The 14,369-nt window shown below is 31.9% G+C and overlaps 1 protein-coding gene across 1 annotated transcript in view; it reads right to left on the bottom strand.

Moving 5' to 3' along the window:
• Positions 1–3,075: 3,075 nt before the first annotated feature.
• Positions 3,076–14,369, bottom strand: part of LOC129232691 (nucleolar protein 10-like) — a gene marked incomplete at its 3' end in the record, with an annotated part of 30,024 nt that continues 18,730 nt past the window's right edge. Inside the window, exons 9-15 of the mRNA XM_054866820.1 lie at positions 13,008–13,060; positions 9,368–9,446; positions 9,097–9,224; positions 6,443–6,541; positions 3,683–3,748; positions 3,424–3,573; positions 3,076–3,313 (exon numbers count right to left, since the gene is read on the bottom strand). Coding sequence (XP_054722795.1) covers positions 3,076–3,313; positions 3,424–3,573; positions 3,683–3,748; positions 6,443–6,541; positions 9,097–9,224; positions 9,368–9,446; positions 13,008–13,060 — 813 coding nt within the window. The remainder of the gene's footprint in view (positions 3,314–3,423; positions 3,574–3,682; positions 3,749–6,442; positions 6,542–9,096; positions 9,225–9,367; positions 9,447–13,007; positions 13,061–14,369) is intronic.

The raw sequence follows: 14,369 nt of genomic DNA, 5'->3' as shown, positions 1-14,369 counted from the left end.
GTATCCTTAATTTCATTCTTTAAAATTTACTTTAGTAATTCATTTATAAATTTTTAATTACTGTTTTGTTATTTTTTGGCCAAATAAATATTTACATTTAAAATTTAATACAGTGTAACTTCAATTTAACAATACCCAATTTTACGATTTTCTCGATTTAGTGATACATTTCATGCCAGCTCCACACTCTCCCTGAAAAGCACGAGAGGTTTTTTTTTGCCGAGAGATCTGTGACGTCATGGCGAGGGAAGCGTTGAACGACACGAGAGAGCCGTTCACACTCTCGGGCGAGGTGTTTGCGCACGCGCGCGTTTCAACTGTCAATCCGCTTGTTTGTTTACAAAATGGACCACGAAGTAGATGCAGATTTTGCGATGTGCCTGTATTCTTTTTACATACAACTACCTACACATTTACAACGCCAAGAAGGCAAAAAAGAAGTCGAGGAAGAAGAGATGGTGGTTGACAAATATGTTTATCCGCTATTTTTATGAAACTGTTTTATGACAGCAAATGTGAATTTAAAAATTAAGATTACAACCAAAAATGGCCACAATATTATACAATTTAGTTATAAAAATAAAATATAAAGATCTGTACTCATGATTTTCATAGCATTGAATTGCACTGTGCGGCAAAAAAAAAAAAAAAACCTTCGAAATGCTTCTGACATTTTGTCGGCTGATTCTTATGTAAAATGACCCCCCGAATCCAAATATGACCTCCGTTTTCCTCCTATACGTCCCAATTTTATTAAAGTCCCCCCTTCCCCCCCCCCCCCCCAGTTTTAAAAAAATTTCCTTAGTTTTAGAGCAAGTATTTTTTTTTTTTTTTTGGAGGTGAAAGGAGCTTTATATTAACTGCTAATAATAGTTTTGATGGGCAAGAGAAGTTCAAAGTTCAAGATTATTTACACCGATCTCAAAAAGGGGGACTTGTGGTGTATACCCCCCCCCCCCCCCAATATTAGAAAAATAACGAAAAACGATCTTTTTATTCTGCTTTTTAAAAAAAGATGTTCGTAAAAAAAATTTCGGTGCAGAATGAGAGTATAAGACTGTCTTCTATAAATGACTCCTATATCCAAAAAAGATTTTCGCGATGTAAAAGAAATTTTAAAAAAAAGTGTCTTGTGCATGTGGCACGTTGCATACGAGTTGAATCGCAGGTTTTCATTCGAAAAGACATTCTTCTGGCTGATTCTAAGGTAAAATGACTCCTTTGTTTCCAAATACGACCACTTTCCCCCCATCTCGCCCCCCTTTTTAGAACTTCCCATACCCCTCCTCTGATTCAGAGCCATTTTTTTTTTAATTTGGAAGGGGAAAAGAGCATTATATTAACTGTTGGCATAAAATATTATTTTATTTTATTTTTATTCTCGGTCCACAGCCGATAATTTAAAGAAAATAATTTAAAGTTAAGTGTATCTACTTTAAGCCCAGTCTGGTAAAAGTAGAACCTGTCAACTAGTTGGTGCTAACACTTCAATCGACGATTCCCCCACGCCATAATTAATGGCGACTGTTTACTGAAATCATTGGAGATTGCATGTCTCGATGTGTCGATTCAGAAAAGTTGAGTTGTCACCTGATCGACTCGAATTAATTCCATTCGTTGACCGCACGTGCTATGGAGAGGAGTACGAATATTCGCGGCAGTGGAATATGCAAATGAGTGATGGTCGAAGTAGAAGTTAGTGGGGTGACGTCATCGAGGCATGGAATCTGATTGGTTGATAAAACATATATATTGTGGCGAGTGGCAGCAAGCGATCACTCTCGTCTTCTCTTCTCTCAACGATCCCCAGTTGTTGTGTTTGATCGTGAAGCCTAGTCCGGCTCACGTGTGGGGGGGTTTTTTCCCCGCGATGCTAGCGGGGGTTTTTTTTGGTATGTGATATTTAATCTTCCAAGTCCTGGAATTAGTGAGTCCAGGTGAAGAACCAGTTGTGTTGTGTCCGGCCAATTAAAATGTCGGGGAAGTGTGTTCCACGTGTCTACCTGTGATGCTCACCGATCTACGAATTGTGTAATGCTGCCTGTTCAGTATGGACATTACTGAAGTGTGATTCGGCGGACCCTTTGTGAGTCTTCAAGCTGATCCTTTGGAGTGGCAAGCGATTGCATCGACATTTTGGTGACATTTTTCTTTATTTTCTGGAACCACTTTTGTTATGATATTTTGGGGGTGTATTTTATGGGGATGTTATTCTAGTCATATTTAATAAATGTATTTTTCTGAAACATGTTTTTTTGCTTGTCTCCAACTTGACATTACACGGCCAGTTAATGTTGGCTTAGTTTAAATATCTTAACTTTTGGATTTTAACCTTAACTTTAATTAATGCCAACATTAACTGTAAACATTAACCGTAAGAGATGTGCAAAGCTCAAAATCTTGTGCATATGTGGCAAAAAGGAAAACATGGGGGCACTCCTCCCCCCCAAACACACTGCGCAGCAAAAAAAAACTTTCAAATGATTCTGAGGCTATTCCGCCTGATTCTTCTGCTAATTGACTCCCTGAATCCAAATATGATCTCCGTTTTCCTCCTACACGTACCAATTTGTGTAGAAAATCCCCCCTTTTTGAATTTGTGGGGGGGGGGGGCAAGTTTTATTTGTTGCTACATATGCACAAAATTTTGAGCTTTGCACATCTCTAGTCATTCAGGGTAATGTTTACGGTTATTGTAATGCTCTTTTCCCACTCCAAGTTTTAAAAAAATGGCTCTGATTTAAAGAAGGGGTGGGGGAAAATCTAAAAGGGGGCGAGATGGGGGAAAGGTGGTCGTATTTGGGAACAAGGAGTCATTTTACATAAGAAGCAGCCAAAAGAAATGCGATTCCATGCATCAAACCTTTTGCTTATTTTTATGATCCGTGTGCTTTGCGTTCCAAATTATAGGCTCTGTTTGAAAATTTTCAACTCCAAAGAGTTGTTCCAAACCTAATTATTAGACATGGCGAACTGCGATTTGCTTTCTGAAAACCAAAACAAAGCAAATTCCGCGCGGTGGACAGATGGCGCTGCAGTAGCCTCTCGCGCTCCTTTGACTCGGGAACAATTTACCGACATTTACTGGAGGCAACGCGAGACATTCACGAGAGACACCAAGAGGCGCCGAGTTCCCCATCCACACTCTACCCCTTGTCTTGTCTTGTGCTCTCGTTGGAGAGTGTAGAGCCGGCATCACTGGTCCGGATTTGACTGCATTGAATGTCAATGCTCCTAAATTTAACGATATCCTTGATTTAACAATAACTTTTTCCAGTTCCCTGACAATTGTTACATCGAGGTTATACTGTATCTAATTTTTTGTATTTTTATCAATTAATTGATAATTAACAGAACTTCTACTTATTCTTGTAGAAAAACAACATAAGAAAAAATAAGACGAAATGAAGATTTTTAACTTACTTCGAAAATTCTAACTTGATCATGTTCTGCTGCGACAGAAACCTTCTTCTTACTTGGTTTTTCATGCATTTTCTTATCCTCAGTTTCTTCCATCAAGAAATTAGTATTTTCAAACAAATCTTTAAACCGCTGATCTTCCAAAGGAGTAACCTAAACAGGTAAATATGCAGATAAATACATGGAACACTTAACTTTGCATTTCAAAACTTTAATGTAATTAATTAAACTACACAAAAATTAAACTAAAAAATAGACATACTTTTGATTTGCCGCGAACTTTATTTTCAAGAACTTGTTGGGCATACTCTTTGTTCACATTAGCTTGCTGAAAATGCAGAGAAAAAATATGAAAAACATAATGTGACAGAGAAAAAAATGTAAGAAACTAAAAAATGTTTTTTATATAAATAATATACTTATACAGTAAAATCCCTCCTAATAGACACCCCTCAAAGGCAGACAACCCTCTTTTGCGGACAATTTTTAATCCCCCAATTCCAATGCAAATACCATTATTAAACCCCTGTCCTGCAGACACCTCTCTATTGCGGACAAAAAGAATTTGTCTCGTTAGTGTCCGCAATAGAGGGATTTTACTGTATGATTTAAAAGGTCTATTGTTTCAACAATCAAATTCATGAATGGGGGTCAAAAGATAAGGAATGGGGGAGGGGAGAAATGTTTTAATCCTCTCCTGAAGTTTCCATCATATTTTCCAACAAAAAGTATAAAAGTGGACACAAAAAGAAAATTAAATAAATAATTATTTCAAACTAACATTTAAAAAAAATTTAATCAGAATTTACCATGTTGATACTATATATAGAGAAGCGAGTATCAAATATGCAATACATAATTCCTTAATATGCAATATTTATATTCTAGCCAAAGGAACAGACGAGTTCTATCAAAAACAAAATGTAAAACAAATTTTAAGGTTGTATGAGATTGACAAAAAAAGGAGCAGAAGTTTGATATCAGCTGCAATGGGGCATGAATTGTTTCTTTCTTTCTTTTTTTTATTTCCTTTTTAGTTTTTAAGTGTGTCATTGAAATGCATTAACTTTAGTAAAGTCAAACCAAACAACGTAAGTAGAAGCACAAATTTGTAAATTACCGCAGACACGTGTTTCGGCGTTACAGGGAACGCCTTTTTCAATGCAAAAAATAATGAGCTTATGGATGAAAAGACATCCGACAAAAGCCAAGAACAAAAAAGCATGCAGCTTAAAAGATAAAAACAGCGGATTAGCCAAACACCAATGACAAAGTTATAAACCGATCAGGAACCAATAGGAATGCAAGCAAAGGCCAGGAGCTTTCTCTTAGGTACGAACCCAGAAAGAAAGAATTCAATTGGACAAGGATTAAGCCGAAGCTTAAACAAAAAGAAAAGAAATTGTCAGTAACCGTGAACCGCAAGAAAGGAAAAGCAGAATGGAAAACCATGAAATAAAATAAACAGAAACAAAAAATATTCGAAAAAAGGAAAAATAAAGATAAATAGAAGAAAATTGGGGGGGGGGGGGTGTCAATCAAGACATAAAGGTAAAAATAAACAAAGGAAGATAGATAAAAATGAGTGGGAAAAAAAGGGGAGTATTAAAGAAAGATATGGGAGCCAAATGTTAGAAAAATATGGAACTGAACTAAGATCGTTAACTAAGTTAGAACTGTTCCTCAAAATATGAAAGGATTCCCAAAAGTCAAGATCTGATGAATTGGGGCATTTTTGGATAATCTGATAAGAGTTAAAATCAAAAGAGTGATTCGAATCCCAACAATGTTGAGCAATACTAGACTTATTTAATTGTTGTTTTTTCACATAATTTTGATGCTCTTTCAAGCGAATTTTTAAAGCACGCCGAGTCTGTCCAATATAGGCAAGTTTACAACTACAATTAATTCTATAAATTCCACAACAATTAAGAGGGTGAATAGGATCTTTAAGAGAAGAGAATGAAAGTTTATTAATAGGAGAGAACACCACCTGGAATTGGAAACGTTTTAGAATCTTAGCAACCTGATAGCTTACAGATGGAAAGAATGGCAAAACAACCAAATTCTTTTTGATGAAGGTTCGGTTAAGAACATTAGTTTGGGATTTATTTGAAAGTTTTTATAACTTTGTCATTGGTGTTTGGCTAATCCGCTGTTTTTATCTTTTAAGCTGCATGCTTTTTTGTTCTTGGCTTTTGTCGGATGTCTTTTCATCCATAAGCTCATTATTTTTTGCATTGAAAAAGGCGTTCCCTGTAACGCCGAAACACGTGTCTGCGGTAATTTACAAATTTGTGCTTCTACTTACGTTGTTTGGTTTGACTTTACTATTCAGCACAAAGGTATTTATTTATCTGCATTAACTTTAGTCAAAGTTCAATGAATATTTAGTTAGACTTTTATCTATTTGTGTTCATTATGAAATTGTCTAAAATTAGGCATGTTCAGTTAAATTTTAGTTTGAAAATTAACTTTGTAAAGTGGCATTCTTAATGACGTTTGGTTTGTTCTCCATGAAGATCGTGAGATTGAAAACCACAATTTTGTAAGAACAAATTGTGTGAAATTGAAAAGCAAATAAAAAAATATACTAAAATAATTGAGACTTATGTATTATTTTGTTAATTATATTCTTGCTTAATGTGTGAAAGAAAAGCTTTTAAAATAATCATTATTATTTAAGCATTAAACACACTATAATGCTACTTTAGCACTTTTCCATACTAGGACACTTTTCTAATATTTTATGGGTTTGTTAAAATTTTAATTTTTGCAATAAACAAGCAATAATGAAGGTCACACAGGTCACATGTGCCTCAGATGGCCACTTTTGAGGGGTAGCAAATTTACATTCTTTTCATCAAATCACTTTTAAATATCCATTAACAGTAAAATTAATGATTTTTTTTTCAAAAATGTTTATAAGGAATACTACAAAAATGAATCTTGGTTCAGGAAATTTTATGTAACTACCAGTACAAATGCCATAACATTTTTTAAATATCCAATATTTTCATACCTTAATGACAATTTGGTTCTTTCTCTCCAAATCTATCTTGTTGCGAACAATTTTCTTTTTCTGGTCTTTCATATATGTAGGTTGAACAAGAGCTTTTGCCTGTAAGAGATATAGTTGTTAGTCGTTAATGTAATAAAAATTAATTGCATAAACATAACATCAATGTCAAACCACTGTCTTTCCTCACAAAACTTTCTTATATTTAAGTTTTAGGCAACTTTAATCATGCCTTAACTACATTTTCTCTTCCCAAATGAGCTAACTTCCAAAATACTTTTTTTAATAATGTCCAAATGATAATTTAAAAGCAATTAGCTAAGAAAGTACTCAATTTAATCAATGCTAAAATTAATTCTTCAGTTGCTTTGAAAATGATAATTATTCAAAAATGAATATTTTAAGTGTGATCAGTAGCACTTTACTGTGAATAAATTTTTCACAGATGGATTTAAGTTAGCAATATGTATATTTTCTAGATGTCATCAACATTTTACTATCACTGCATTAAAACTGCTGAAAGTTTTATTTAGTATGCATGTCTAAAAGTAATTACATCTGATACTTGCATAGTAATATTTCATTTTATTTAAACTAATTAGATTTTAAAAAAATATCTAATTAGTTTAAATCCCTCATCAGTTTGGAGATTTCAATTACTAGCATATACTATGCCAAATACATAAAATAAAAGAAAATCGAAAATATTTGGCTACGTTAAAGCTTTTTTTTTCCCCCCTCCATCAAGAAGTCCAAATGAAACAAAATGAAGCTTCATTCATTTTAACACTCTACTTCTCAAGTAATTGTTTCAAATGCGCGGAATGCTAAAGAATAACTTAATTCACATGGATAAGGTGAATTTTTGCTTTAAGTTTTTTTATTATGATCAAGAATGGGATAGATTTTTTTTTTTTTTTTTTGGAAAATGAAATGCAAAACAATTTCAGAACAATTATTATGTTCTCTTCAACATATTAATTATCTTTTAAAACATAATTTACATAATTGTTAAAGTAAAGTTTAAGTTTAAATGTGTCAGTATGAGATTTAATTTTAATGAAAAAGATGATTTACGAAATCAATAGTTTTCGTACTTAAACGATTAATTCAAAAAGTAGTTTTTACTGTTGCATGAATAGAGAAAAGCAAAAAAAAAAAAAAGTTACATCAACAATTTAAAAAAAATACATGAAATTCAAGAAAAATAAGCTGAATCAAAAATGAAAAATAAATGTTTAAAAAGAATATTTTTGAAAAATTATTGCTATAAGCATTTTTGAGCAAACATGAATACAGTCGAACTCGCTTACTACGAGCCCCGATATAACGAGAACTCGGTTTCAACAAGGAAATCAGAAATATTTGGATGAGTCTTAGGATAAGTCTTTGAGAAAAAACTCACTTTAAACGAGTAAAACCCGATAAAAACGAGCAACATTTTTGTGATTCAGAAAATTTCTATTAATTTTCAGCAAAATGATGAGTTTTAGATTCTTAAAACAAGTGATGACAGCATTTTTTTAGTTTGTAGTTAGAGAAGCATGGAAAAATTACATATTTGTTGACGTCAATGTTATCACTTCCAATATACTTACTTCTCGATTGTATTGCAGCTTTAATTCAAGCTAATTCCAATAAAAAAATCAATGTAAGCGAAAACGATAACAAAAATTGTGAATACTTTTAAACTGAACAACCATCAACATACTTAATGTATTTTGATATGAAAAAACTTCAACCGTTTTCAAAACCAGGGATGAAAATGACGATGTTTGACCAATGAATATTCCTCAATAACATCCATAACACAAGAAAGAAATAACAAGGCAACTCACAGGAATGGAGTGGTTTCTTTCAGTCAAAAGTGCTACTTTTAGTCATTGAAATTGATAGAATGAGCAAAAAAATTAACATGGACCCAGGAAATACTTTCAATTCCCCAACAGTTTTTTTTTTAATTAATTTTTTTAAATGTCTGATTTTTCAAACAAGGTGTGGTCTTTATGACGTCACAAATGAGGCAATTTGGCGCATCTTTCTACTACGTTTCCACGTTATGATAATCAAGAAGCGAATTAAATTTGTGCTTCACGCTTGCTATCAACCCTATCGTTGCCAATACATGTGAGTAAAGATGCGAATAAAATATTTTGTACTGTGAATGGCAACATTGAATGGCATTTCATCATTTGTGATGTCACACGACAGAAGTGTAAACAATGAAAGAGCACCGATTTAAGTGATTTTTTAAAAATATCAAACTTAAATAAATTATTTAAAAAATGGTCAGATCCTATGTTTTATGTTTTTAAGCATGCTTTTTCAGAAAAAAATACTTTTAAAATTTTGGAAATGACCCCATTAACCAACTTCTTTGGCAATGTAGAGAAATTGAAAACAAGCAAAGCAAGTGCCTAAGAATTTTAATGATTTTTTTAACCAACTTGTTTTTTAGGAGCACTCGGTTGTAACGAGCAAATATCGTAGAACGTTCTATCTCATTATAAGAGAGTTTGACTGTAGCTTATTACTATTGTCGTAGTTGATGTTCCTTTGATCACTCAACTTGAACCAAAAAAAAAGCCATTTTGCCATTCTTCCATGCACTATTAAAATTTCTTAATTACATGTAAAATTTAAACAAAAATACCTACTTTATTATATAACCTTATGTCCATGAAGTAACCGTGCATATATGCACGCAACATATTAGTTCCTTGTAAGTGATCCAGGTGAAGCTCTTCAAGCTCTTTCTTAGTAACAAACTTGTAATCATCGTACACTAAAAGAAGTTCATAAAAAGCAATATTAGTTGAATATACAACTGTATTTTGAGGAAATAGTTTTTAAAGAAAATTTATAATTTATAATTATGATTTTAAAGCATTTGTGAATAGATCTGCCTTTCAATGTCAGCCAACGTACCAGCATCTTGTTTAGATTCTTCAAGTTCTTCTGTGATGCTGTCTAGGAAAGAACACCATTGAGGTGCAGGGCCAATGCTCTAAAATTAAAAGTCATAAATAAACTGATTTTAATATAATTTTTACTTCAAGCAATGAAACATTTTTAGTATTAAGGGAGATTCATCCAGTAACTAACATCAAAACAAAATTAAAGAATTAAATGTAGCTACATTAATTTTTAGTTAACAGAAGGGAATGTCTTCTCTAGCAGAACTCAAACAATCCTCTCTTGCCACAATTTATGAAAGGTACTCGGATGATAAGTGGGTTCACATTTACACCAATAGATCGGCTCAGGGAACCTCTGGAAGAGTGGGCTCTTGCATCTTCTCCAACTTTTTTTCAATTAAACAACCATTGAGTTTGAATTCAGACAATTTTGATGCAGAAATCTTGACAATTTATCTGGTTGTTCAAAGGAGTGAAGAGAGATGCATGGTGAAAAATTTGTGCTCTTCATTGATTTCCTCCCACAATCTGCTTCCTAATAGTACCATTGAATTCGAATGCAAGAAAATTATCAATACTCTCCTTACTTCCGGTAAGGAGATCATTTTACAATGGATTCCAAGCCATTGTGGCTTACGGGGTAATGAAAATGCAGACACTCTTGCAAAAGAGGTTTCTCTCTTGACCCCCTCCTGTGTCCCCTGCAAATCTGCAAAGCATCAAACTTTTGCTCAAGCAAAAAATTCATGAATACCGCACAGGCTCCAGAAGGGAAAAAAATTGTCAGCAAATTGTGGGATAGTCCTTTGTCATCTTGCAATCCCAGGAACCTACCTAGAGCTATATGGGTCTCTTCTTTCTGCCTGCTGACGGGACATGACCTTCTTCAGGCTCATCTACATAGTTCTATACCAATGAACTCTCCTAACTGCATTTTGTGTGACGAAGCAGTTAACATGAATGGCAGGCACCTCTTTAACTGCTCTGCACTCCCCGCAATTCCTTCTTTTTTAAGACACTTTTCCCGTCTGGAGATTTTTATTTTTATACTGGACTGCACAGGGTTGTTTGGATTAAACCACATTGGTTTAAACCAATTGTTTTTTTTTAACCATGTAGGTTTTTTTTTTTTTTCAAAAAAAATTTTTTTTTTGAAAAATTTTATTGTTTTTCCCCAAATGTTTTCATAAATTTTACATATTACTGTAAAGAGTAAAATCTAATTAATGCAAAGTTTTTTATAGATAAATAACAGATTTGATAAATTTAGAAACTTAATATTTCTTAAAATAATGCAAGTTTGCAAAACAGTTTTAATTTTGTTTTTTTTTTCCTTCGTTTTAATCAATGCACCTTTCCTATTAGGTACATAAATATACAAGGCAGACCAACTAAATTTTTCTAAAATTACATGTAAAAAAATCCAACTAACTCTTTTATAATTTTTTAATGATCATTATTTTTCAGTTTTTTACATTTCAAAACAGTCCAAAAAGCATATTTTGACCAAAACTTCATATACTACCTGAATTGTTTGATTACTTAAGATTTATTGAGATAGATTATGTACCATTGAAGCGATGTAAAGTGTAAAAATTTCTTAATAGTAGAATATTTAAATGACAATTAAAGAGAAAAAAAATAAAGACGTCCAAGAACACTTAGAGTAGGCATAAAGTTGAGCTTATAACTGCACACTTTTAGCATCCCCGATAGAGCATGCAGACAGAGCAAGAAAAGAAAATATATAAAATTATGAAAACAGAAAATATTCATGTACTTCTGTGCTCTTATAAAAAAAAATTTAATGCCAAATTTTCACATTTCAAAGAATTTTTTTGATCCCAATATAATAAAAGAAGTTTCATGTATGAATGGTGGAAGAATCAATGAACATTAATTTATATGACAGTCTTCGTTATTAAAAGAGTATTTTTATTTAAGTTTGTACTGAGGCTTTTAATTAAAATGCTTTTTTTTTTCTTTGATAAAAAAATTGTATTCCTAAATGCATTAAACAAGGAGAAATAATATCCACAATGAAAAACATAATGATTTTCTTAAAACCTGCTTGCCCTGTTTCTATAATTGTTGTCATTGATACATTAGGTAAATAAATTACATAATTTCTAACTTTTTTTTTAATTTTTAAACAAAATATGTGTTGATCTTTTGATTTTTAAAGTTGTATAATGTACAACAGAATTTATTTGTAGATACTGCAAAATGCTGTCCACATGTTAAAGGGGGTGCATGATTTTAATTTTACTTTTATTTTTTATTCATAGCAGTTAGCTATGATTATGAGGAAATTAATTTTCAATAATTTATTCTTAGTTATTTGTAATTAATAATGTTTGAACAGTTAATTATTTCTTTGATTATTTATACATGACCCATTTATGTATTGTATTTTTTATAATAGTTAAAGATTTTCAAACAATATTCTCCTATAGAAATCTCTAAGTATGAGAAAATAAAATTACAAGATTTTACTCTTAATCATTTAATTAATTAGGTATAAATATGAATATCAAAAATTTTTAATAATTAATCTATAAAATCTTCATGATTTTCCTAAAATAAAATTGTTTTTCTTAGATTTAGTTATAAAAACCACATAAGCCTGGTTTAAACCAAAAAAAAAACAAAAAAAAAACCTGGTTTAAACCCAAAAAACTGGGGGGGGGGGTTTCCAAAAAAAAATGGTTTTTATACCAATCCTGGGATTGCAAGACAGTGTATGCTCGAAAGGGCACTTAGTTAAATGTTTTACTCTTTTAACTATTTGAAGGACATAATTAAATTTTTTTTTAAAAAACATTAACTTTTAGTAAATGAGTCTTGTAATGTCATTCAAGGAATAGAAAGTAAAAAGTTGTTTTAAAAAAAAATAACAACTGACAAACAAATTGCAGCATTAGCAACAAGGTTAGTAACACGTGTGTTCGCTCGGTTCGACAAATATTATCCAAAAATACCCTTCTGTTTAGTGAGATAAAACAAAGTTATAAAACGATTACTGATTAGTTTGAAAATTTTGATAATAAAAAACCATCCTGAATGAAGCTAAAATAGACTATGCTCTTATGAGCCGTTTTCTTAAATACAAAAAGGAAACGTAACTTTCATTTTTATACAATTTTTGTAGTTTTTATTGCAATATTAAGACTTATAAGCTCCTAAATGCAAAAGAAAAGAAAACGAAGAGATTAAATATGAAACACTTTTGTATTGACAGCACTTCAAAAATAAATAAACAAATATTTAGTACGACAAGAGGCATGAGTGTTCTACCGTCATTTATGACGCATTGCAGAAAAAACTCATTATTAATTTATTGTCAGTTGATAAGTTACACATTGGTAGATAAGATAGTTAGACACAGAAAGACTGAGATTTAATAAAACACTACAATTTTTTCAATAAAAACCCTAAAAGAGCAAGTTTCAAGTAATATTATGAACTAGATTGTAATTAAAGGGGAAAAAATTTAATTGATTACATAAAAACTCTCTATACAGCTTTGACAAAGCTGCCTTAAATTTGTAAATGAAAATTAAAAATAAAAGCCAAGTTAAAAAAATTTTGACATCTTTAAACTTACGCAAAAGCTGTTTCAAAGGATAACTATAATAATAATTACTTACAGGAATGAAATAGGTTAAAATCTTTCTATCTTCATTTGCCATAAATAAAAGACCTGAAATTGGAAAATTAAAAAGCTTTTTATCAAATCATCTAATACTGCAATGTTTTAGTTATGATTTAGAGTATTTTAAATTAATGAACATGGTATAGTAATGTAAGATCTTAGGGTTACATCAAACCAGAATTATAAAGTTATTGATAAATCCATCATTTTCAAAGAATTTGAATACATGAAATTTATTTTCATTAGAGATTAAAAATAAATGATTTTAGAACTAAAAAATTTTCATATGTACAAGACATAGGCAAATGCAGAAATAAAATTTGTAAAGACATAGATCACAAATAAAGTATTACCCCACATTAGGCTTCATGCCAGAAATAAGTGAGGTTAGTCAAAAATGAAAATATTTAAACAAGAAGAAAATAAAAATGAATATGCGTTTGCTATTAGTGAAGTTATTCCCGTTAACTTTATTAATATAGGAATAAAATTACTGATTTAGAAGCATTCATAGTAATTGTGATTCATTTATTCTTTGCTTTATAAATTAAATTCTGTTTGAAATGGCAAATTATTTATAATTTAGGATTAGAAACGTTTGCTTTGTTTTATTCATTTTTTTTTATAAATTTATGTATAACAAGAGGCAACTGTATGCTTTCTCTCTTTTTCTGATACTGATTTCTGTAGACACATTTAAATGAAAATAACAAAGGAAAATTATATCATAGGTCATACATGTAACTTTTAAGCAGTTTTTGATCACCATAATCAAAATGATATTTAGAAACAAGGACGTAGCCAAGGGGTGGGTCCATGGGGTCCGGACCCCCCCCCCCCCCCCCCCCCCCTTCCCGAAAGACCACTGTCTGCTTTTTGTCAGTTGTTGCACCTCACGTCAACAAAAATTTTTCAAAAGAGAAAAATTTTATGAAAACCGGTATTTTCCCCTTAAATATTCCCATTAATCAGCAATTTTCCTGCATCCGAGTCAATTCAGAACACGAGAACCTCGTGAAACTGCAATTCCCTCTTCCCGCCTTTCTTCTGCTGTGTCGCGTACTCCCTCCGAAAATGACGAATTTCTGCTTTCAACTCAGCTTATGACCTCGAAATTCGGCCCCTTTCCCTTGATCCACCAGAATGCCATCGGCAAAGTAATTGAAAACGAACATTTATTCTCACTTTCGCCGTACCCCCAGTCTCATTGGCGTGGTTTTCTTTCTTTCTTTCTTTTTTGTTTTGACTCTTTTCCCGCTCGGACTTGATTTCCTAGACACATGCTGCACGAAGGACAGCCAGAGTGGGGTGCATCTGTTGTGAATCAGTAATTGAAATGCCTATTATTTTCTGTTTT

This window comes from Uloborus diversus, unplaced genomic scaffold, assembly GCF_026930045.1.
Source record: "Uloborus diversus isolate 005 unplaced genomic scaffold, Udiv.v.3.1 scaffold_1305, whole genome shotgun sequence".
In the NCBI taxonomy this organism is placed as follows: Eukaryota; Metazoa; Arthropoda; class Arachnida; order Araneae; family Uloboridae; genus Uloborus; species Uloborus diversus.
This window is presented reverse-complemented; position numbering and strand designations above follow the sequence as displayed.